General features: G+C 39.9%; 1 protein-coding gene across 4 annotated transcripts in view; it reads right to left on the bottom strand.

Annotated features, from left to right (window-relative positions):
• Positions 1-26,336, bottom strand: part of ZCCHC2 (zinc finger CCHC-type containing 2) — a 47,322-nt gene that overhangs the window by 15,567 nt on the left and 5,419 nt on the right. For all 4 annotated transcript variants that reach the window (XM_056330824.1, XM_056330825.1, XM_056330822.1 and 1 more), the window contains exons 2-6: positions 13,136-13,247; positions 10,590-10,666; positions 8,076-8,147; positions 4,889-5,001; positions 2,909-3,003 (exon numbers count right to left, since the gene is read on the bottom strand). In XM_056330824.1, the coding sequence (XP_056186799.1) occupies positions 2,909-3,003; positions 4,889-5,001; positions 8,076-8,147; positions 10,590-10,666; positions 13,136-13,247 (469 nt within the window). The remainder of the gene's footprint in view (positions 1-2,908; positions 3,004-4,888; positions 5,002-8,075; positions 8,148-10,589; positions 10,667-13,135; positions 13,248-26,336) is intronic.

Raw genomic sequence — 26,336 nt, 5'->3', positions numbered from 1 at the left:
TGCAACAAGTTACACTCCTCCCATTATCAATTCATTCACCTGCTGAAAGAGACCTAATTTGGGCTGAAGTCTTCTAGTGCATCTAACATAGTCTCCATGCACAATTTTTGCTTCTTTATGCCAGACAGGATGTAAAAAGAAGTGGCAATAATATTTACAGTTTTGTTGCAAAAATAGCACTGCCCTGCTCTGAAAAAAGACTTAGTTTGGAAATGAATCTAACTCTACGAGTCTACTCTTTCCCTCTCAAAAAGTTCCAAGTTAGTGCAGGTAAAAGCATGAGAGCTGCTGCTTAGGAGCTTGAAACTTTGATAGGAAGATCCTTCCGAACGTTGTCTGTTTTGAAGATACTAAATCCCCAGAGACCATGCTGTAATACAGTCTGCTGGAATCAGAAGTCTACTCCAACCTGGAGAAGTGTCATTGATTTCCTCCTTAATGGAACCATGGTGGCATAATTATGCTCACTGAATATATTATTCAGTGTGAGATCCCAAGTATTATTTAAGGTATAAAGACCCTTCACTGAACACAGAATTTATTTCCACACAAGTTTTACTAAAACCATATTCTTTGGAAAGAGTATTTTTCTATTTCTGTGAAGAGATATTACCTTTATCCCCAAATCTAAATAGCAACTGAAGACCAATTTAAGCCACAAATGCTTTGTCTGCCAATTAATTCTGCACATCTGATTTGAGAACTACGATGAGATTTTTTTTCTTAAAGATACACTTCCTCCCCCTCCCCCAACACTATCACCAGATTTGAAATACACCACCATGGGCTAACTTGCAATTGCAAGTATTAGCAGGATTCCAGGAATCACAAACAGGAAACCTAGAAAAACACAGAGGCCATCAATAAAAAAACCCAAAAAATCATGAGCCACTTAATTGTGGTGACTTTGGCCATGAGCAGGGTGAGTACTTCTGTCTTAGTACAGCTTCTGTTACCCTGCATCATAGGAAATGTGATTGTGAGCTACCCCGGACAAGCCACCCAGTCCCCCTTCTCAAAAGAAAATCAACTATGCTTAAATTTATTGCACTGTCTTCACGAAACGTCTAATATCTAACTCAGTGTCAGGGTCCTGAACCACGCCAATGGGCTTTGCAACCTCTTCCCCTGTCCTCCCAAGGGCTTCACCTGCCTGTGCTCAAGATTCAATTCGATACAGTGCCATTCTGTAATTTTGGGTGAGACTCCTGGGAAAAGAACTGGCAGTGGCCTCATCCAGGGTGTCCCCATCCTTTGGGTTGAGAGCTCAGGCCCTCGCCCGGGTGCACTGCAGCTACGCTTGTGACTGACCATGTCCCTTGTTGATGTTGTTCTTAACCCTAACCAACTGACTTGTTTTTCTGCCTTGACCTCAGACCTGCCTCACTGCTTTGGACTTGTCTGGTAATCACCAGATTCTTGCCTGCCCCTGGTCCTAGTCATCCTCGTAAGTTAAGCCCAGTCCTTTTTATCTCGTCCATCAGATCACCCTCTTTACATCATGACCCTCTGGTATTTGAAGACTTAAGTCATCTTCCATTGGAGTCTTTCCTCCTCTCTGCCAAACAATTCAAGCTCCTTATCCTATCTATCATATCTGACAAATCCTGTTGAACTTTCATGTACCCAATTATTTACTTACTATTATTAAAGTTATCTCCCATTTATGATCACATTATAATCTGTAAGACTTCCTGCAGAACTGACATTTGTCCATTTTACCATTCTGATCTACCTACCCTGCAGGTAATTTCTGCCCTGCACTAACCCAGTCAAGTCTGTTGTGATGGAACCCGGCACTGGTTCTTTTTCAGACCATTTCAAATTATCATCGTGTACAACAATGCACTTGCAAGTCTTTCCCACCTAGATGTAATATACAGACACATGCAACCTTTCAATACAACAGAGTTGTCAGAATTTTCACAGCAGTAAATTCCAGCCAGTTTCACAACCATCCAGGACACCATTAACTAAACATTTTCATGAAACTGCCATGTAAGAATGTCCCAAGTGTTACTTAAAAAAAAAAAAAAAGTCACAAAATTACCTACAACTTCTATCCTAATCACAATGCCCTATCTCATCATGCAAAGAATACATTTGTCACAGATCACATATATCATCTCAAATTAAAGTCAGCCATCATTACTCTGTTTTCTTCCAAGGTCCTATGAGTAGTCTGTTCGAAAACTCTTAACTTATTCAACTCCTTACAAAGATCTTCTGCAACTTCTGAAGGCAGTGGCCTCACAGTCAGTGCCTTAACTATAACATGTACTGAAAGAAGAAAAGATTCAACAGAAACGAAGATCACATCCTAAGGCATCCATAGAGAGAAGTTAAGCTTCGGTCGCACAAACAATTTCTAATGCACAAGTAGGTAAGAGGACCACCAAGGAATCTCTGCAATTCAAATGCTCTGAACAAGATTCTGTATGTTGTGAAATTAGGGCTATCCCATCATTTATGTACTATGTATCCAAAATGAATCTTAGTTTAAGTATCGAGACAAATGGTTCATCTATAAAAGAAACCAAATCAAAAACAGATGTGATTTTTTGGGTCAGCTCAAGCTTCTTGTTCAAAAGTTTAAGATCTTTTTAAAAGGAAAAAGTCCCAAACTGTTGCACCTACTCAATTCATAATTACCTATTTTAATAGTATGATGGTGCAGAGGTAAAGAAAGAAAAAAACCAAACACAAGCTGATGCTACATCGCCCATTCCCACTGTCAAAAGCATCTGCATCTCAGAATATCTGCTGAAGCAACTATTCATTGGCAGGAAGTTCAAACATGACCAGTAGAATACAATGTAACATGAATACATAATTACAAAACTGTAATTAGACACAACAGAAAGAATAGCTTTTTATAGACTGTTACATAAAACAGAATATTTCTTACTGTGAGTGTGCAAAGATTCTGATGAAATTGATTGGAAGAAGTTGTATACTCTCTGATTCTGCAGAAAAGCTTGTGATGTATTTGAAAATAGCTGCCTGAAATTTAAGTGAGAATTCGTAAAACTGTAAGTAATATTCCATAGAAAGAAGACAAAAATCTACTACAGTACATTCAAAAGCAAAGCGGTCAGTTCTTAAGAAGTCCAAACTCTGAGCTTTGCTGTTCAGTGCCAGTGTAACAGCCTGTATGTTACATCATACCAGGAAATTGGTATGATGAATTTTTTTTAATGTAAAGACATTTTTTACATTTTTACATTTTTTAATGTAAAAGACATGTGCTTTTAAGCCATCCCAATTCAAACATTTTAGCCACCTGCAACAATTTATCAGAGTTTGGACTGAGTCAAAAAGCACTGGACTTCATAAAAAGTTGGGGTTTTTTTGAGAACACATTTAGTTTTCCGATACAATGCACCTCTTCCTCAAACACACTTACTTGGTTAAATACAAAGTTTAATTCACCTATAATGTCAGCATTTGAGTTTCAAAATTATCTCTAAGAGCACAAAGAGTGGGATTCTCCACATTGCTCTGCACTGGTCTAAGTCTGTTCTTAAGGGGTCTGTGACAAATTCTACTAGCTTCAGGTAAGAAAACAGGTCAAGAATGAATGGCTTTTACATGCCAGAACAAGTTTTCAGTTATTGCTTGCCAGGAAACACTATCCAGCTCTATTTTTTTGGAGGTGGGGCAAGGGAGAGCAATTTTTGGGAACTGGGCACATACTTAGGACCCCCAAATAAGTATATATTTATGCTAAACCAACACTCTTAAGAAAATTAAATTTGTACACAGTAATGCTATTTTCATGAGATTATTCATGTAGCACTCTAATATAATCAAAACATAACTTGCAAATTGTAGTTATAGAGCCATACTATGACACGGTTGGATATGTTCAAAGGTTATCCTCAGTCTCTTGGGTTTCTAATTATTGTGCAGTGAGGCTTCACAACCTTTCTGTATTACCGTAGTACATTCTCTTCAGTCAACCTCTATTTAACAAGTTTGTTAATTTGAAACCAGAATGTTTGTTAGCCAAAATTGTTTGCACAGATTTAGGTTTTGGCTTGACAATCAAGCCAATAAAGACAGACAATATTACAGATCAGAAGAAAAGGGAATTGGGAAGGAAAAGGCTGAGGCACCAGCAGCTCTGTATCTTCTTTAACTAAGCTATTAAGACAAAACCCAAAGACCTGATATGCTTGGACTCATAGTACGTTCTGAGCAGGAGCTCAAAAAGTGGTGCCTGATTCTTCAACAAGTACCCTAACTTGAGATACTGCCTAATCTGACGAATAATTTGTTTTGAACAAGGTTGAACAACCCTGACAGAAAAGAACAAATGTAACAAGGAATCTGTAGGGGGGGGGGGGAAGAAAGAGGCACATACAAATTCATATTGCTGTTCTGAGTTACAGAATTTAACCAACACATCCCACATACCAGCAAGCACTCTCATCACTAAATAGTAGGTTATGAGGTAAGGGCCATTTTCTTACAAATGTGTGAGATACATTTAATTTTATATACGTTTCACTATCACTGTTTATTCTTTCCAAATTTGTTATCTCACTCTATCCTGTCATAAAATTAGAATATGTGTGCTCTGAGTTACTGTTTCTAGTATTTCTAAATGTAATCTTGTATAATGGAGGCAAGACCCTTGCAGAAGTGCCAATCATTGCTATATACTGCTGCTCAGGACAAATATTTTCAGATTACTTCTGAAGAAGTAACTCATTACAGTTTAATAAAAGTCTCAATTTAAAGGAAAAAAAGTGTCAAGAGTATCTGTTTTCACTGCCTGCCCATTCACAAATTGCTTTTAGGCAGCAGAATTTCCACTGTCCCTAAAAGCCAGCTAGTTTGATTTAAATCACTTTTCAGGTGATGGATTTGCTACAATATTTACCTGATTATGGGCTCAAGATCAGCATGCCTTCGTTCTTCCCTCTTCTGAAAACCCTGATTTAGTGCTCTTAAAATAGTCTTGTCAAATGCTTCAGAAGACAGTTCCTTCGGGAGCTGAGAAAAAGATTAATGTGAAAAATGAGTAGCTGACACTTTAAAGACTGTATTCGTTCACCATTAGTCTTTATACCTTTTGGTATCAACAAGAAAGTCTATTGTTCCAGTTTGAGTAAGGTAATTTACAGACCAAAGGTACAACAAATCATCATAATTTAGTTTTGCTGGAGAAACACTTTGCTGTAAATCCTGACATCAAATCCACGTCTAAGACAATTTAAAGCTCTATTTGAGAGAACTACATTCAGAAATTACCAATACCATCTTCCCTTCCATAGTAATTTACTGCCTCTTTTGATTTGTTTCTTTAAATCTTTCACACACAGAAAGTAGGTTGGAAAATAACATTAGAAAATTACCAGGGAGGACTGAATGCACTGTACTTGCTATCATAACTTAGCTACATTAAATTATTTTAAAGAAACGGGTAGAAAGGAGACTGTTTCAGTTATATAATACACTACACTTCCGTGGGCAATACTGAGATTAATCAATAGCAGCAAGCCACTCTCCAACTGCCATCAACACTGAAACCTCTTATGAAAGTCATTGTAACTGCTTCCAGTGCCAGTATTACGAAGTGAGGTCTTCTGATGTCATAGTTCAGAAGGCAAAATTCTTGCTACTGAAGAACATGTCTATTTTAAATGAAAAATATTCCCTAGAACAAAGATTTTTCACATTTAAACCTTCCAAAGTACATTAAAGTTGATTAAATTTGTTAATTTATATTAATAAACAACAACAAAGTTTTCAATTCTGGGGCAATTCAAGGTAAACTGCCATAGCAAACTGTTTTTTTTTCCTGTGTTGCTAATCTGGTTAACACCTGCCATCAGTTAAAATCAACGGCACTAAGTAATTTACACTAGAACAGCATCTTCCTCTTGCATATCTGGAATACACACAATCCAGAGTGCCAGCTGGATATTTCATCCTGCTAGCAGCATAACAGCAAAGCATTAAGTAATCCTTTCACTGAATGAAGTGCTACTAATAAAGAGACACTATATCTAACGTAGATAATTGCTTGGTAACATACATAAAGGGAACTTCTGGAATCCAGACAGGCAGGTGCTGTTAGTATCAGATTAGTACAGTGTTATAGCACCTAAACTGTATTAGTTCTAAAAAACAGAAAGAAGTGCTTAAGGCAGCTGCTCTTAACTGACCTTTTTGGCTTTTATATACGGTGTTGAGGAACTCTGACTTAAGAAATAGTATTAACCAAAAGGTACCAAAAAGCTACTGCAGAAGCATGGCGATAAGCAAACCTCCTGTCATGGTGTTTTGTATTTAGATTTGTCTCTGGAAACAACCAGAACTTTTTTAAGTTCTTAACTTCAGGTAATGAGACAGCCTTGTTACTTACAAGCTTATTAGGGGTAATTTCCTACACGCAAGGAACTTTTTATGCTTATGACCCAAGAGAAGGTGCTCTTTAAATATGAATTATCAAAGTTATTCCATTTACTACCTTAGTTTTTCCCATTGATGCTTCTATTCTGAAACAATTTTTACAGTTATCTTACTCCTATCAACCCTAACAAATATTTCGAGCCTTCTTTCCTGTCTTTCTGTTGCTAGGAAATAGAGCGTACTAGTTAACAATGCCATGCAGACTGGCTAAATTGCAAGTGCATGTGAACTGAACAGCATTCTTACTTCTACAGTGTTTTGCATAAGTTTTATCCTGCTTGATTCAACAATTCTCTCTTTTCTACTTAAGGCTACTGAACCAAAACAAACTCAGCTGTGCACGTTCTTGACAGAACAGCCTGTGGCTGTCCTTCCCATCTTCTATATATCTAGACTTTGCTGGAGCAGTCAAGCCAGGACATGGAACATTCCACATCTGAAAAGCTGCCATCAGTCAAACTGGACGGCTCTGTATTTTGGATCCTGTTTTCCTGGCTGCTCCTCTTGCTGGCAGCAAGTAGGTATTAGAGAGTCCACTTCAGAATCTGGTGTTTGTCTTTGCTTTACAAGCAGGAGAACAGGAGGCATGCAGCTGGTCACTCATACCAGAGCTGCACGGGATCCTGTAAGACAGCCCTGCTTTTAAGGTTCTCCTCAGGAGCAGATGCATGTACCCTATGTTGTGGGACACCCCATCTGCAACCACACATGCCATCCATAATTCAAATCCTCACAAACCAAGGTCTGGGAACTCTTGGGACTAGATATTCCAACTAGATTAAAGCAACAGTGAATACCCACTGCTTCATTTCTACAATGCTGGAAAGCATATAATGCTGAGCATTGAAAGAGTGAACAAGACCTTTGTACAGTAACTGGCTTTCCACTTGCAATTAACACTGTGGTTAAGAACACCAGATGCCATCAAATTATGCTCAAAACAGCTTTTTCATTAATCCCCTGAACAGTGAGGAGTTTAAATACAGAATTTCCCAGAATAGGTGGAACCCAAAATATTAAGACACTGGCAATGAAACACACAATTCGAGGTCATCACACTCATGGGGCCTATGTGTGGCCTACGCACACAAATGCATTCCCTGCTTGGGGCAGAGGGAAGAACAACTTAGAGAACATTCACTTTTTTTAAACACGCACAGGTAGTAGCTAGATTTTCCTCAATTTTAACTCCTTGTGATAGTGAATATGCCTGCCTTTGTTCTACTGAAGAATACAACAGTAAAATTGAGAACCGTTATGCTCATGGCTCTGCCTCATTAATTAAAAACAACAAACGATACTCTAAGGTCATTCTAAATGATCAGTGCTTGTACCTACATTAACTCTATAAGGAATACTAAAAACTCATCTGGTAGTTTTATGGTAGTTCAATTAAAATTATAACAGCAATTTCAGATAAGACAAAATGATTCCTCCTGGGAAAATCCCCAAATATTCTGTTGAGCTTCTTCATCTGTCAAGCTGCTCCATCACAGTATACGTGATTTAAAAGATTAATACAATTGTGAAGTACACAAATCTGGTAGCATACTTTTGCTTCTGTAATTAAATCCCAGATATCACAACTGTCCTAGACTACTTGGCGTTATAAACCTGATGTGTAAACACTACTCTTCTATTTCAATACATACTTTTAGCAGGAATTCCTGAAGCTCCTGGTGTGTTTTTGTTACACATGTTACTGAAAGATCGGACCAGTTTACCTAGTAAGAAAGGAAAAGAGAATGAGGAAGGATTCTTTTTTCCAGATTTCACACCAGTTAGCTGACCTTAACATTTCCATGAATCTGACCATCTCAGTATAAGAGTTAACACTTGCAGACAACTAAATACCAGGCAAAACAGAGACAATGGTGTACTTTTTCAAAGACATACACTAATGTTGAGTGTATATTTTAAGACCACCTTCATGTTACTTGTGGCTAAAAGAAGTATGAAGAAATTCAGGTGAATGCAGTGAAGTTCCTGAAGGTTACTGGCTTCCTGACTCAGAAAGAAGCCAAGCAGAAGGCTTTGTAATTACAGGAATTGCATCAGACATCATTAACTGCAAACCCCAGGTACCAGAGAAAACGATGTAGGTCAGATATACTGGACTGAGCATTCACTGACATTATTTGGAGTCAAAATAAAGAAGAGAAGTATCTGTTTACATTACCTATAAAAAAAAATTATCTGCCTCAGGCTTGAATCTTACATGGTCATATAGTTGCTGTTGCACAATACAATTCATAAAAAGTACTGCAAGTACTAAAGAAGAATCAGACAGCATCTTGGTATATGCTTGTATAAAATTTCAGTAGTTTATTTTTCTGACACAACATGCAAGTAGTAAACCAGCACCTTCACATGCATATTTTGAGAAGAAAATAAGTAAGCTTGGTTAGATGAGTGCTGCCTGGCTCTAAGACCACTTCTGAGCTTAAGGTTCCCATTGCATGCATGGGAAGATTCTGTGTAATGGGAGTGGACATGGTAATTATAAACATTCATTTACTCCCAAGGGCTGACAGAATAACATCAAACACCAACTGCCTTCAGCTTAGTCCCCAGAAATGCCAGCTACTCTTAGTGCTCTCAGTTGGGAAGCCATGACTGTAACTGCTGTTTAAACCTTAAAAAAAGCAGTGTCTGAGCAAGCACAAAATGATCTGCAGTGAGGATCACAGTATATACCTGCACAGATGAGGAAACTCTTTCCTAAAAGAACTGAGGTGGAGGAGTTTCAAGCTTACTCAAATACTTCCCAGAATATCTCCACATTCCCCCTTTAACAAAGAAATTCAAAACCACTGTCAAATCTGTCTACACGATGAATTTTCAAAATAGTTTTGTGACTTTAAATATTAATAATCCATATGGACATTCTGTATAAACTTTTTTATTTTTCCTAGTACTTGGTTCACAGACTACTCAGACAAAAGATCTATGACAAGGTTGAAATACTTGGGCAAGTTAACCTTGAAGACTTCGAAGGCTACATTGCACACTACTGTCCTCAGCATAAGAAGAGTGCAGAAATTTGCAAATTTCACCTTCAGACATGAACAACAACAAGGTATCTGTTGCCACTACTTTACTTCAAAAACAGAAATAGTATACATGTCAATTTAACTCTAATTTTAAACTTCTAGTAATACCAGAAAATAAATAACTCTGTAATTCATATCCATTTAAATATACGATATTGAACTCTGGGATCAACACATCAATTCTCCATGTCTCAAAATACCATTTTTTTAATGCCTCTTCAAAGAGCTCCCATGACCCATATCAAATGGCCAATTATAACGTTTGATCTAAAAGTTTCTTTTGTTTGGGGAAAAAAAGATAAAATTTAACTCTATGTTCAAACCTGGTATACTACCAGACTTACATCTACTAGCCAAATGACTCATAATGTTAGTCAGTCCTTGCTAAGGAAATCACTCCTGTGATTCAATTAGAACATCACCACCAATGGCCTTAGCAGCTGTTATTTAACACCTACAGCCTTTAATACCAGAGCTCAATAATGAAAGCTTCTTTTCCGAAGTAGTAAGAAGCTGTTTAAAATTCACTCACATAATTGTTTTGTATGTTGCCTCTGGCTATTATAATACATAAGAACTATACTAGGTAGGCCTTCAAGACTGTTGACATTTTTAGCCTGTTTGGTTTTACCTTAACAAACAAACCCCCAAACAAACAAATGCCCAGTTTTGTCAAATACCACAGGAGCCATCCTCTTAATGGTAAAAGTTGGTGAAAGAGTTCCAAGATAACCATATGAATCCACGCCATATATATGGCTGTAGACACAAGAACCGCACTCCTATGCCATTTGAGCAAATATCAATTAGTTTTAGAATTCTTTGTAATGCTTTCCCCAAACTAGCAAAAGCCAAGTTTCCTGAAGTGATGTCACAGACCCAGCTATGGCTGGTGTTTTACAACTTCCCACTTTATGCCCACAATTACATAAAAAACTTGATCTGCACACAGAATCCAAAAGAATTGTAGGATAATTCCAAGAATATCTCTGAAGACCTTAATGTAATTCAAAACTGCCTTCTGAGCAGGTACTTGAAACAAACTGCATGTATCTACAATACACAGATATCATGAAGACAAATGCTTTAATATTCTGGAGGTTATTTGCTTACTTTGAATGTGTACTCCAAATGTTTGTCAGCCCTTTTTCTTGGTACTCCTTTCAGGGTTATCTTCTCAATGTGTACAGCTGAAAGAAAAACACCTTATTGTCCATGCCAAAATTGCAGTTTGAAAATGTATCTATTTACCTAGCCATTCTGAGAATCACTGTATGCCATTTACTGACTCACTAAACCCCTCTTTCTCAGATGCTACTTTGCTGTAAGAAACTGCAGGGGGCAGGGGGATCCTTGTTCTCTAAAAAGTATTTCCCTGGCCTGACCACAACGTTGGAGATTAGCTCATTATCATTTCATCTAACTTAAAAGTCTTCAATGAATTTTGTTAAAGTTACAACTAAAGTATCATCCCCCTCACATATGCCATTTCTAAGAGAACTTTCAGTTCTCTTAGACAATTAAAGTATTGGCAATTTCCTTAAAGAAATAATAAACCAGCATATAAACCTAGTGATACTGCTTCCAGTTCTTTCTTAGTAGAAAGACTGACAGACACTAAGTGTGTTGGTGTACACTGGTTGTGACCCTTTACCTGGGAGTTGGAGCACTAGACAATCAATTAATTAAAATAAATTAATTTTTATCAGTTAACAAGGATTATTACAAAGCAAAGAAATCTGAGACGAGCTAAGGACCAGACAATAAAATCTATCAATATACCATGAAAAGCCAAATGTTCAGTGTCCTTAATTTTTGCTGGTCCGGTATAGATAAAAACACTGTTAGAAAAAGTACTATGGCATAAGTTTTGGTGCAGTAAAGTTTCTTAACAGCCAATGTTAAAATTTATACCATCAGCTGAGTTAATACTCTCAAGATAATTAAAAAGTTGATTCCCATGACTGGAACTGAGAATAGTGGTTTAAATTGCATTTCACTACATGCATATATTTAGCATACATAATTACAGAAACTAACACTATTAACATTCACAGACAAACTTCTTTTCTAATGGGATTATGTTTGTTTTAAACTATTGAATGTTCTCAATGCTAAATATATTTGCCCTCAAGTATAAAGAAATTTTATTACACAATGTACTAACTTCAGCTCCCTTAACTTCTTTTTGTTAATGTTGCATGCTTCAGTGTAGTAAGTGATACACTAGGTAATTACAGTGTTGTTGCTTGCTGCATAGCTTCAGTTCCACAGTTTCAACAGATCACTTTAAAATTCAGTTTCCACAATTACTTTTTAAACATTCTAAATGGCTAGACCGAGAAGAAATGTTTGAATATACAACCCAATGAGGTGTGTTACATCTCTACATCTATTTTGGACACAACACATGCATTCAGGATGATTAAGTCAGGCATGCACACATGACACTGCTTCTACTGTAAGCATAAGTCAAGATTCCTAAAAATCATATTTGTTACAGCTGAGAATAAAACCCATGTTCTATTACCAGTGCTATTTCTAACCCAGTAAGAAGATTCCTGTAGCAGGGATTCTCTATCACATACCAATACAGCAAATACAACAAAATTATTCTGATCCTTCACTGTAGTTTCTAACTATGATAATACAAATGCTGAGAAATATTTAAGCTCTTCCCTAGATTCAATTATTCAACTTTTCTGTGCTTGTTACTTAATTCAAGAGCGTTGCTAAAGACAGTCTCCCTTTTGTGTTTCTAATTTGTGAATATGAACACTTTGAACTCTAAAAGGATTTGAAACAGGTTTGTTGTCTATAATCTGCCATATTGTTTCTCTGTGGTTTTTTTGCAAGGAATTAAACCTCTCAAATTGCATGCCTTCAAAGTGTAATTAAATCTCCACAGTAGAGACAAAAAGAACATTTATGAGGACAAAAGGAATAGCAATAGTTTTCCCAGATTGCCAGCTCTTCACTATCTGCAGGATAGTGTAGACAAATTTTGAGTAGACAAGTGATTTGCTAATCTTATTGGGAGAAAAAAGGGTAGGAATAAATCTGTTTTCAATAATGTTCATTTCTTCAAAGAAAGGAAACTGTGCTGGCAATTGCACAGAAGACTTCTCTTTACGCTCTGAAGCCTTGTTCTCATTCTCCCCAACAAAGCCAAAAGACGACTGACTCCTACGGAAACCCTCTCACTTCTCCAAACGACCACTTCTATAAAACCTCCTAATTTTTTCTTTGTTTTTAGGACTAATCAAATACAACTGAATCAAGCAGCAAAAGCTATTGACTGTTTCACAGTATCTTCATGATTAGTTTTGTTTAAAACAAATCTACACACCATTAATACAACCGCATTAAATTTCCTTGTTTTCTTCAAAATCCCACCTTTTTTTTCCAGGAGGAATTCCATTTGCAATCAATTTTCATGCATGCAGTCACTAGTATTTAGCAACTAACAAGAATGACAAATTGTTATAATAAAGAAAAGACCCAAGTAGGCAGCAGAGAAGCTATTATACTTACCAATCACTGCAGCTTCTCATTCAAATGAAGAGCAAGACAGATGTAAGATTTCTGCAACTTCAGGCAGAGTTTAGTGTTCAAAAAAAACTTAAAGTGTTCGTCAGAAGAAACCTCAGACAACCTACCTTCTCGCTGAGGTCTATGGGAAGCCACTGGTAGTCCATCATGAGGTGCTGTGGTTCGTTCTAGCAAACTGGCCTCATTACTTGACATGCAGTCACTACGGGAAAAGTCATTCTAAATTGAGAAGGGAAAAAAGGAAGCGTCTTAATAGAATGTATATTATAAAAGCTTGCCCTAAACAGCAGAAATTAAAAAAAAAGAAAGAAAAAAAAGAAAAAAAAAAAGTTCCTTATTTAGTAGTCTACAGGAGAAAAACCTGAAGTTCTTCACAGTGGCAAAAAGTCATTGGCTATTTCAGTTCTTCCTGAACTGAACTATAGCCAGCTATAACCTCCCATGTTTCACTGACCTTATTTTAAGAACAGAACAGGGTGAGGGACACGTGTGCCTTTAGCATATCTCAAGCTGGATGAATCAAGATCATTAGCTCACAATTTCAATGCTAATTTTCTGTTAGTGTAAACTCTTTCAATTACTAACCTGTGACATTACCTACTCAGTATACTCTAAACATATTCTCCTCAATTATATCCATACCCTGTATCTTCAGCCTCCCACCTCTTCTACATAGGTAATTATGAATAACTACTGTTCAGACAGTCTACCAGAACATATGGTCCTAATAACTAAACCCATGCACCTCTTACTAACTAAACATTCAGAACACAACCAGTAGCCACCAACACCCTCTCTTCCATAGACAAAAGCACAGACTGAAAGCTCATCTCCCCAATTTACATGCAGACTTCAAAGTTATATGCCAAGAATTACTACTGTTTTAACACATAATGGGACAGAACAGGAAATCACACAAGACAGGTAACTTAAGAAAGAACAAACTAGGCTAGCAATGATAAATTAGAGAAAAGCATTAGATGCGCATGGACTTCAAGTGGTTTCTCTAGGGTAACAAAAGCCTATATATTTTTTCCCAAATTAAGACAAAACATTAATGTATCAATCTACATGTTCTTCAATGACCAGGTCTTGTTAAAATGCAAACTGACCAAGCAAGCTAAAATTCAGAAATGTTTTTAAATGTCCAATGACTTTAGATGCAACTGTTTTGGCCTGTTGACCTGTGTAATTGCATGCTTCAAGGAAATTACATGTTGCCTTAAAAAGATATATCCACAAAGAGCCAGGAATTACTGGAACTTTCTAGCAAGTGTCCTGGTTTCAGTCTGGGATAGAGTTAATTTTCCTCTTAGTAGCCAGTACAGTGCTGTGGTTTTGGATTTGGCATAAGAACAACGTTGATAACACACTGATGGTTTTAGTTGTTGCTGGGTGATGTCCATCCTAAGTCAAGCACTTTCAATTTCTCAGGCTCTGCCAGCGAGAGGGCTGGAGGGGCACCATAAACTGGGAGGGGACATAGCCAGGACAGCTGACCCGAACTGGCCAAAGGGATATTCCATACCATAGGATGTCATGCTCAGTATATGAACTGGAGAGAGTTAGCTGAGCCTGCTGATCACTGCCCAGGGACTGGCTGGGCATCGGTCAGCAGGTGGTGAGCAACTGTATTGTGCATCACTTGTTTCTTTCTTTTCTCCCTTCCCTTTGGATTTCATTCCTCTCCCCTCCCCTTCTCCCTCCTTTTCACTATAATTGTTGTTATTATTGTTTATTTAAATTATGAAATTGTTCTTATCTCAGTCCTCAAGTTTTGTACTCCTTTCCAATCCTCCTCTGCATCCCTCTGAGGGGTACAGGGCTGTGTGGGTGAGTGGCTGCGTGGTACTTCGCTACCAGATAGAGTTAAACCACAACAGAGTGTTTCTGGATTCACCTATTTTAAGTGAGGCACGGCTATTTATCTGGAACAAGCAGCATAACATATGAGCTTAGCAAGTACCTAAATGCCATCAACATGCAAATAACATGTTGATGATAGCAGCAGCCCTGCAGAGGGGGAGAGGTGGTTCTCTGTTTAGCACCACAAATCAACCAAATACTGTCAAAGCACTGGAAGCTAAAACAGAGGGTAGGTTTCTTGGAAAAGCTTTCAAAAGAAGCAAGTTAAATAGAGGACATCCAATGCATCACAAATATTTAGCAACTGGTCTGCATAATAAGTAGAAGGTAAACAAATACCTATCTTATTAGTATTTATACAAAACAAATAAAATTCCTGGGAGAAGTGGATACTTTGGGGAGCAGATGTATATTGATAGTTCAAAGTCTGTTCCTCTCATTCAGGATGAGAGTGGAACTGGTCCACTGAAAAACCTTCATAAAAGACAGGTAGAGGAAAAATACAGATTTTCAGACAGTACTCTTATTTTTAAATACAGGAAGCATAAGTTTCTGGAAATAAATGCCAAAACATATGAGATTCTTTTTTTCCTGAAGGACTTGTGCAATACGATGAGACAAACCAGCAGCCAAGACTCCTTTGGTACAGAGGACCCCAAGACTGTCACAACAGGCAGACCAGAATGAGGAAGCACAGAGATGTCAAAAGACACCACAATCCCCTCGCAGTTTGTGAATTCTTCAATGAACTTCCTCAGATTTGACAGATATACCAACCAAAGCTGGCTCCATCTTACTAGACCAGCTTCACATCATCTGTAGCGTGAGCACAAACTCTGGCAACTCCTAACAATACATCCAACTCATTTAGGACCCAGTAAGTACACATGCATCAAGCCTGCCCTGGGCATACTGTTAATCTGACTTTCATCAGTCACATCAACAGCAGTACACAATTAGCAAGCGAACATTCATGTGCGTTTAGACTGCACTACAGATGGTCTGAGGAACTGAATGACATTTTAGCCGTTTCATCTATATCAGTGTACAGTTTGTGTTCTACATGGAGTGTCAGTAATTTCACGTTTCAAAGCAATCAGATTTAAAATACAAATCATGCTTTGTTTCCTCAAGATAAAACTCGCATCAGTCCCTAGTCAGCCAGTAAACAATCTCAGCAAACTTCACTGATCAAAACTGTATTTCATGCTTCAAACACCAAGTAAATTATGAGCGCAATGTCAGACATGCAATAAGAAAGGGAAAGAGCTGTGTATCAATGAGATTACGTTTTAACAGCTTTAGCAATTTCCAAGTTTAGTTTAATAATAAAAAAAAACCCAACCCACAAGCATGCTCTGGAGAAAGCTGCTTTCAGATCGCCTTGAAACTCCCATTGATACTGTTTTGTCAGACATTTAGCAACTCTGGATATAACCAAACTCAAGTACTTCACTTAACTCCTTGTGACACACTATTCAGAAAACTGAATCAAAATTGGCATTTGAGCATTAAAGTTACCCTGTTTACACTGTGATTCATTTAAGACTGTCCATAAAAAGAACTACTATGATTAACTAGCTGTGTCCAAACTATGTGAGCTAATAAATTTAGCACATATTTTGGTACGAGACTGAATGTCTTCCTGACATGAAATCAAACAACTGAACCAAGATTTCTACCAAGGTGCAGCGTCAATTCTCTGGCAGAGGTAAGGTCTTCCTTAAAATACAGCCACAGGCTTTGCTAAAAGCAGCTTTGGTATCTTCCACACTGCATGTAGAAGATGACAGACATTTGGATTAACTCTGACAGAGGCTCTCAAACCATTCAGTTTGGTTTACTTTTCTAAGATGTCCTTTTCCACCTCTGAAATCATCAGCCTAAGAGCTTGAAGGCAGTGCTTCATTCATTTTAAGGAACAGGCTGAGACTTCCACCTAATCAATTACTTCTTTAAGAAAATCACAAATGGATCTAAACCCAGTTTAATTTAAAGTCAGACCTTTTGCAATCAAAGTCAGGCTACTTGTTTTGATAAATGAAAAAATAAATTACAATCTATTCTAATAAATAATTGCTAGTTAAGAAGTCAAAGAAATTGTAAGCAGTTTTTAGAAGTATGAAAATAAGATTTACTTCAAAGAGGTAGTCTGCTCAGTTCATGTCAAAGAACCATTAAATATTGCTGCTACACCTCCTAAGTGCTTCTCACGTAGCATACACATTATCTTTATAACAGTGTTCAAATATTTCTACAGAGTATTACTGTAGAATGATTACTTTTCTATCCATGGCAGCATTCTGTACCAGGCAAACTACATCCACATTTGAAGGCTCCCTCTAAATTGCAAAATATTAACATGGTTCAAGCCTGTATTTAAACAAGTCCTGATATCAGTGATTTTATAAATCATCATAACTGCAAAAAAAAAAATCCATAACTTATTCACTTGAAAAATTCTTCACCTAGAAAGTTAAACCAGTAATACATACTGCATGTATTTTGTAAACGGCAGGTTTCACAATACCTTGTGGGACCCAGCAGGTAGACAGTTGGGTAATCCAAGTCAGTCATAGCTCTGCCTTACAGCTTGCAGCCTGCAAGGGTCGTTTGCATGGCAAGGTCTTGGTAGTGGCAGGGCTACAGGGACGGCTTCTGTGAGAGGATGCCAGAAGCTTCCCCCATGTCCAGTAGAGCCAATGCCAGCCAGCCCCGAGACAGAACTGCTGCTGGCCAAGGCCGAGCCCATCAGTGACAGTGGTAGTGCCTCTGTGACAGCATGTTAAGAAGGGGAAGAAAAAAAAAAATCTGCACCAGCAGAAGAGAGGAGTGAGACTATGGGAGGACAACTCTGCAGACACCAAGGTCACTGAGGAAGGAGGGGGAGGAGATGCTCCAGGCAGCGGAGCAGATTCCCCTGCAGCCTGTGGCGGAGACCATGGTGAGGCAGGCTGTCCCCTGCAGCCCATGGAGATTAACGGTGGAGGTGCAGCAGATCTCCACCTGCAGCCCAGGGAGGGCCCCACACCAAAGCATGTGGATGCCCAAAGGAGGCTGTGATCCGCGAGAAGCCCAGGTGGAGCAGTTTGCTGGCTGGACTTGTGACCTGCTGGGGACCCACCCTGGAGCAATCTGTTCCTGAAGGACTGCACCCTGTGGACGGGACCCACTCCAGAGCAGATTGTGAAGGACTGAGGCCTGTGGGAAGGACTCACATTGGAGAAATTCATGAAGAAATATCTCCCATGGGAGGGATCCCACTCTGGAGCAGGGAAAGAGTGCAAGGAGGAAGAAGCGGCAGAAATAATGTCTGACAAACTGACTGAAACCCATTCCCTGTTCCCCTGCACCACTCAGGGGGAGAGGAAACTGGGAATTAAGTTAAGCCCGGGAAGAAGGCAGAGGCAGGGGGAAGGGGTTTTTTTCTGATTTGAATGGAAATAGATTAAACTAATTTCCCCAAGTCGAGTCTATTTTGCCTGTGATGGTAATTGCTGAGTGATCTCCCTGTCCTTATCTTGGCCCACAAGCCTTACATTTTATTTCTTCTCCTCTGTCCGGTTGGGTGATAGAGTGGCTTTGGTGGGCATCTGGCATTCAGCCAGGGTCAAACCACCACACTATCTTAAGCTGCATCACAAGTCTTCACATTTGGTGTTAGCTACTGTGACATTCCTACAACAAACACTCACAAGGAACTACAATACAAGTGGCATTGTCAGAGCGGACAAATCCAGCATACAAGGGACTGGTAAGTCTAGGCAGTCTGGAAGGGCAACGAATGTTAAATGTGACATTGTGGGTTGCTGCCTGGTGTCAGTCACACTACAGACCCAAGTCCTTTATAACTGGGTAGGCTGCCGAGGAGTTCCTGTTGATGGTCAGGCTGTATAGTGCTAACTGTGCTAGTCATTGCGTGTCAATGAATAAAATGTATTTCCACAACACATGCAAATGTAAGGTTAATTCTTGCATAAGCCTTTGCCACTGTAAGGCTTTCCCATACAAAGATTTATCGCAGCTTGCAGTGCTGCTGATGACTAAAATACAGTGAAGCAAGAAATGTGGGTGGCCCCAAACCAGTTGCCAGGTAATTAGATAATCGCATCAATCTTTGTGACAGGCTGGAGGATCAACTACATCTCTCCTTGAAAGTGAATCAGGCTAAGAGAGCACTCTAAAATTTGTCTGCTCTCACAATCTAGACCAGAGTTTTGTATCCAAGACATCTTTCCTCATATGGCTGAAAGCAAGAACCACATTAAACCCACCTATTGCTTGAGATGTCTCCTGGGACTGTATCACAGACTGTATCACAGAATCATAGAATGGTTTGGGTTGGAAGGGATCTTCTTAACAATCATCTAGTTCCAAAACCCTCTGACATGGGCATGGACACCCTTCACTAGACCAGGTTGCTCCAAGCCCCATCCAACCTGGCCTTCAACATTGCCAGGGATGGGGCATCCACAACTTCTCCGGGCAACCTGTTCCAGGGCCTCACCACCCTCACAGTAAAGAATTTCTTCCCAATAGCCAATTTAGATCTACCCTCTTCCAGTTTAAAGCCATTCCCCCTCGTCCTATCACAACAAGCCCTTGTAAAAAGTCCCTCTCCAGCTTTCCTACAGGCCCCCCCTTTAGGTACTAGAAGGCTGCTACAAGGTCTCCCCGGAGCCTTCTCTCCTCCAGCCTCAACAACCCCAACTCTCTCAGCCTGACTTCAGAGGAGAGGTGCTCCAGCCCTCTGATCATCTTCACGGCCCTCCTCTGCACTTGCTCCAAAAGGTCCATGTCCCTCTTACGCTGGGGGCCCCAGAGCTGCACACAGTGCTCCACGTGGGGGTCAGGAGAGCAGAGCACAGAGGGACAATCACCTCCCTCGACCTGCTGGCCATGCTTCTTTCCATGCAGCCCAGGATCCCGTTGGCCTTCTGGGCTGTAAATGCACACTGCCAGGTCATGCTGAGCTTCTCATCCACCAGCACCCCAAGTCCTTCTCCTCAGGGCTGCTCCCAATCCATTCTTTGCCCAGCCTGTATTTGTGCTTGGGATTGCCCTGACCCACGCGCAGGACCTTGCACTTGGCCTTGTTGAACTTCATGATGTTCGCAAAGGCCTACCTCTCAAGCCTGTCAAGGTCCCTTTGGATGGCATCCTTTCCCTCCAGCATGTCAACCACACCAGAGAGCTTACTGTCGTCAGCAAACCTGCTAAGGGTACACTCAATCCCACTGTCCATGTTGCCAACAAAGATGCACCCATCCCAGTACTGACCTCTGAGAAAAGCCACTAGTCACTGGTCTCCACTTGGACGTCAAGTAGTTGACTGCAACAGTCCGAGTGCAACCATCCAGCCAATTCCTTATCTACCAAGTAGTCCACCTGTCAAATCCATCTCTCTCTAATTTAGACAAAGACGTTGTTTGGGACTGTGTCAAATGCTTTGCACAAGTCCAGGTAGATGATGTCAGTTGCTCTTCCCTTATCCACCAACGCCGTAATCATGTCATAGAAGGCCACCAGATTTGTCAGGCATAACTTGCCCTTAGTGATACCACGTTGGCTGTCACCAATCACCTCCTTATTTTCAATTTGCCTTAGCATAGTCTCCAGAAGGACCTGCTCCATGATCTTGCCAGGCACAGAGAAGAGACTGGCTGGCCTGTAATTCCCCAGCTCTTCCTTTTTTCCCTTTTTAAAAATGGGGGTTGTTTCCCCTTTTCCAGGCAGCGGGAACTTCACCAGACTGCCACAACTTCTCAAATATGACGGACAGTGACTTAGCTACTTCATCCACCAGCTCCCCTCGGCACCTGCGGAGACATTTCATCAGGTCCCATGGACTTGTGCGCCTTCAGGTTCCTTAGATAGTCTTAGACCTGATCATCTCCCACAGTGGGCAGTTCTCACTCTCCCAGTCCCTGCCTTTGCCTTCTGCAACTGGGGCAGTATGGCTGGAGCACTTCCTGGTCAAGACTGAGACAAAACTGTTGTTGAGTACCTCAGCCTTCTTCACATCCTGGGCAACCAGGTCTCCCATTTCCTTCCGGAGAGGGCCCACATTTTGCCTAGTCTTTTTACCACTGACATCTATGGAAGCTCTTCTTGCTGCCCTTGACATTCCTGGCTAGATTTAATTCTCATGGCTTCACCTTTAGCTTTCCTAACCTGGTCCCTGGCTGCTCAGACAATTTCTCTGCATTCCTCCCAGGCTATCTGTCCTTGCTTCTACTCTCTGCAGGCTTCCTTTCTGTGTTTGAATTTGTCCAGGAGCTCCTTGTTCATCCATGCAGGCCTGCTGGCATTTTTGCCTGACTTCCTCTTTGTTGGGATGTATTGCTCCTGAGCTTGGAGGAGGTGATCCTTGAATACTAAGCAGCTTTCTTGGGTCCCTCTTCCCTCCAGGGCTTTATACCATGGTACTCTGATCCCTGAAGAGGCCAAAGTCTGCTCTCCTGAAGTCCAGGGGTGCTAATCTCCTGAAGTCTAGGGGTACTTGTCTGTAAAGATAAGCACCAAATGTCTGAAGTGGAGAACCATCCTGCTCAGCAGGATGTTGCTTTGTATAACTAACATACGTGAGCTAAGCAAATCTCAGCTAGTCTACACAGGAGAGATGTTCAAACTCTGCCTCCTATTAACATAGATGGCTAATCAAAAAATGTCATGCTGGTGTTGGTTTGGCAACGTGTAATGAAATCTGTTACTGGATAGCCTACTAATCATCATGAGCAAGTGACTGATGCACACAAGTCTTCTGATGTTTGCACTGCACTTTCATAAAAGAACTATTCGTGCATCAGCTATGATGAGCACTAACAAGGGAAACCTGCTTACAGCAGCTGGACAGCTTGATTAGTTCTACATGCCCAAATATGAAAGCTTATTTTTCTGCAAGACTTCAGTAAATGTGCTGTTAGGGACAGCACTACTTAGCCTTGCAGGCTGTGCAGATGTAAATTGGCACAGCTCATTCATGTATAAGTGGGAACTGGCAAACAAAAGCAGATGAAAGAAGGCATCTTGGAAGAATCAAGGTCTAACTCGAGTTATCAACTACAGCATCTGTACCTTAAAGAAATTTGAGCACTATCAAAATAATCATTAATAGATGTGGTGCTGCGATTTGCTTAAAACAATCCTTACAGGCTGCCACCCTTATTGCTTCACAACTGCTACACACGGATACTAGCTCTGTAGCTACGTTATCACAAAGGCTAAACATCCCCTCTTAAGGAGCAACAATCAGCTGAAACTGTGTGTGCTATACTTGTGTGCTACCGAACCCTCTCTTGGTCACAAGTGGCAACGAGAAGCCTGACTCAAGACTGTGCAACTGTATCTACACCCCATCATCTAATTCTTCTTGTTGCTTGGATATAGAGATAGAACATCGTGTCATCTTACACTTACATGGAAATCCATGCATGCACTTAATATTCACAAATGCAAACATACAGTGCAGCAATGCTTCAAAATCTGTTTAATGTTGACAACTGTTGATCAACAGATCGTGTCCCATGCAAAAAATCCACTACTGTTTTGGACAAGCTGCTAGTGAAATGCAAGATCAAGACTGAAGACAGTTGCCCAGTTGACACTGCTGCTAAGTTAACGCTTCACTCTGCAAGCTTGGAACTCTGCAATGTCACTGTCCAATTAATTTGAGATACAGAGAGCTGTCCTACAAGACTAAGAACAGAATGGGCCTAAAGATCTAAGACAAAAGATCTCTCTTTCAGCCACAGCCAGCAAACTACTTGAATGCTTCCTTGTTAACTTGTCTTTTCACATGCAGAAACAACCTCCAGAACAATAATGCTTATAGAATGCACAGAACCACAGGCTGGAGAAATGGGCTGACGGGAACCTCATGAAGCTCAACAAGGGGAAGCACAAAGTCCTGCACCTGGGGAGAAGCAACTACAACCACCACACAGGCTGGGGCCTAATCAGCTAGAAAGTAGTTTTGCAGGAAAAGACTTATAGATATAAAAACATATATACACACATATGAAGGATGAGTGCAAAGAGGATGGAGCCAGGTTCTTCTCAGCTGCGCCCACTGACAGGCCCAGAGGCAATGGGCACAAACCGAAAGTGCTCCCTCTGAATGTCAGGAAACACTTTTTCTACTGTGAGGGTGATCAAGCACTGACACAGGTGGCCCAGGGGGGTTGTGGATTCTCCATGCTTGGAGATACTCAAAAGCCATCTGGACATGGTCCTGGGCAGCCAGCTACAGGTGGCCCTGCTTAAGCAGTGGGAGGTGGAAGACAAGATGACCTTTAGAGGTCCCAGCTGATCCGAGTCATTTTGTGGTTCTGTGACCAGACATAAAATCCCATAATGTGCAAAATAAAAGCCCAACTGGCTGAACATTTGGTTTAAGTGGATAATGCACAACTGCCCTATTAACTCATACCTAGTAAGCCAGACTGCATAGAGAGAATGCACAGTTGCCCAAGAGTACTTTAAGCATATTTGTTCAGTGAAACTATTTTAAGAGCTCACCTGTAAGAGGTAGCAACAAAACTCTATGAGGGAGACAAAAACTTTTTGAAAAAACATCAGCTGATTCAGGGAGGAAAAGCACACATATGACAGTTTCAGCAATCACATATTGACTAACTTGTAGCACTGTGAAATCATGACGATTTGGAGACAAAGGGCATACCAACCTCTTACACAGCATTAACAACTTCAGCTATCAAGGCCTCTGGCGATTACACTCAAAGTACCAGATAGGTCAGCTACAGCAGTGATTTACAGTGCTGAGGAAACACTGCACCTCCTGTTCGCTAGAAACACGGCACATTCTTTCTCTGAGTCTCATCTGCATCTGAGCTTTTAACAGGACTTAAACCAGAGTTTCAGTCCAGCCTAGCTAGCCCATGACAAAGGGGAGAACTTGAAGCTAAAGCCAGCAATGCACCAGTTGGGAAGTTCCCACACTGCCAATTTTTGCTCCTCCTACAACTTCATATAATGTCAGTGCTGTTACAATTGTCTGTCGAGTGAATGAGAAGAAAATTACTTGAATGTTCAGACTGATTAAAAGAAATATTCTCACAACAGTCTAGCGTGACAGAAAGATTTAAAAAACAATTGTCCTTTAAGAGTGGTGAACTCTAGTACAATTAGTACTGAGTAAAGATGATGCCTTCATTACTACTTTTAACTACTGGCAGAGGGTAATACATCATTTTGTCCAGTTCTTGAACTGAAGAGATCTAAGCAGCAGTTTAAAAGTATTCTTTCATGTAGAGCAGCAGTTCCGAACAACAGAAAATCTCTCTGTCATGTTCTTATCTCACTCTTAAGACACTTCCCAAGACATTAAATCTCCTTTCACTATTAAAAGCATTTTTACTTTCTTCTTCCAAAAAGGACAAGATTAAGATTAAGAGGCTGAGGAAAGGCAAGAAGCTCATGAAGGAATGCAGTTTCCAGCCAGATCTCTGAGCTTGTCCTCTGCAAGCTTTGGTCTCTGCAAGTATAAACCCTTAGACTTGGAGGATACTGCAGAAATTTACCAAGTCTTGGAGGAAAAGTAGACATTCAATATTAAGTATAGTTAATGGAGAATTAGCTGTAGTGTTTTCTAGGACAGCTATGGCTAGACATTGATACTGGCAAATAAATGAAGTGACAAGAGATTTAAGTAGACAGAATCCTACAAACTTCAGTGGTTTCATAGATACAGCCATCTTACTGCTGCTGTCTGTGTTCCTTTCTGCAGCTTTTTAGAAAGAGCTGAGTCTCCTTGGTACTCCAAGCCCAGTGAGATCCTGCTATTTACAAGTCAGCACTTGGCAACACTGAAAACCGGACTACAGCTTAACAACGGTAATCTAAGTGCAAGCATTAGGAAGTCATGGGTATATTTTCAATGCCCTTAGTGTTCATTTAATACATTGGAGAAAAAAACAGCACAGAAAACAGTGAGAGGCTAATTAACCCTGGTATAAAGGGACTCCGGGCAAGGCTACAAACTTGTCTAACACCTCTTATTTAGAGCTAAATGACTGAAACAACCAAAAGCAGTGCAAGTTTTTACTCTGCAATTTCCTGGAGCACTAGCATGCACGTTTAGACAGAAGTCTTTCATTTTAAGCACTGTCGTTCATCTAGTTATGACTTCCCTTCCAGAAGACTTCCAGTAATGTTTCTGGAAATCCTTAACTTCTGTTCGGAGTCAGAGAAATTCTGGTTCAGAGACAAAGGTGTTTGGTTCACTGAGGGAGCTGGAATACTTTTTCTCTCAGTATGCAACACTTGCAAAACATTCGTATTTTCCTGGAGCGTACCAGCATTCGAAAGATCTTTGCCAAGAGTAAAATGACATTTCTAATCCTCCTGTCTCTTATTTAAACCAGACTCTGATGGCACACTTTTCCATAGACTCAACTCTGTAAAAATAAAAAGAATACACTGCAGCTTCAAAATGGGATTGCCTGTATTTTCGTTCTTACAGAGCTATGAGACTCCAAAATTAAGTTCTACTACCTTGTTCTGCTGCAAGTGACTGAAGATCAATTATAAAAGCACTCTTCCAATTTGCAGACAAAACATCCTATAAATAGAAGCCTACTAAGAAAAACACTCTGTAAATAGAAACTTTCCCTTTGTTTGTAAGTAGAGACTTTTGCTGTAAAGAATCCTCTAGCCAGCTAATTATAATATTATTTAGCAAACAATTATCTCCAGGAGATTGCTTATTTCAACTGAACCTTAGTTCTATTACTGACAAGTATGCCTGATCAAATGTTCCAGTGTCTAACGCAAGCCACATTTATTATGTTAGCAAATATTCAGGCCTCTTTCGGTATTTCAGCATTCTGATCTCAGATTTTGGATGGGGTGGAGCAAGATAAGCAATAATGCCAAACAGCTTTGATACTGATGCACTTACTAAACAAATATAATCAACGCAAGAATTAAGCTATGTGTTCTGTTATTTAAACCAATATATACAGTGATATCACCAGACTCTTTGCACATCAATGCTTGTTTTATGACTATGGATGTGAAGGCTGCCGATTTATTCTTACACTTCAACTATAGATTCAAAGTCCACATTCTGCACAGCTTAATGCACTGACGACTTTTTTCCAAAAGGTGCTATTACAGACTACTTCCATTTAAAAGTCTGCAAATAGTATCAAGTGTTTCTACCTTAAGTAAAAAGTATTTCAGAACACTTTCTTTAAGAAGCAAAGTTTATGCAATTATAAGGCAATCCTAGCTCTGTCCATCACACTCCAACAGTCCTATCTCTCACAACTTTTGACTCCATCAGCCATTTCCAACTCAATTTGTTAAAAGGTATCACCAAGAAACATCAGGTTCTTCAAGGATCATTAAAATAGGAGACCAAAATGAGCAGCAGTCCTATTAATCCTTTGTCAAGAAGCAACTGTAACATGAGCTCAA

The sequence above is a fragment of the Falco biarmicus genome, chromosome 3 (assembly GCF_023638135.1).
Source record: "Falco biarmicus isolate bFalBia1 chromosome 3, bFalBia1.pri, whole genome shotgun sequence".
Taxonomy (NCBI): Eukaryota; Metazoa; Chordata; class Aves; order Falconiformes; family Falconidae; genus Falco; species Falco biarmicus.
Note: the sequence above shows the minus strand (reverse complement) of the source record. Positions and strands in the feature narration are given on the sequence as shown.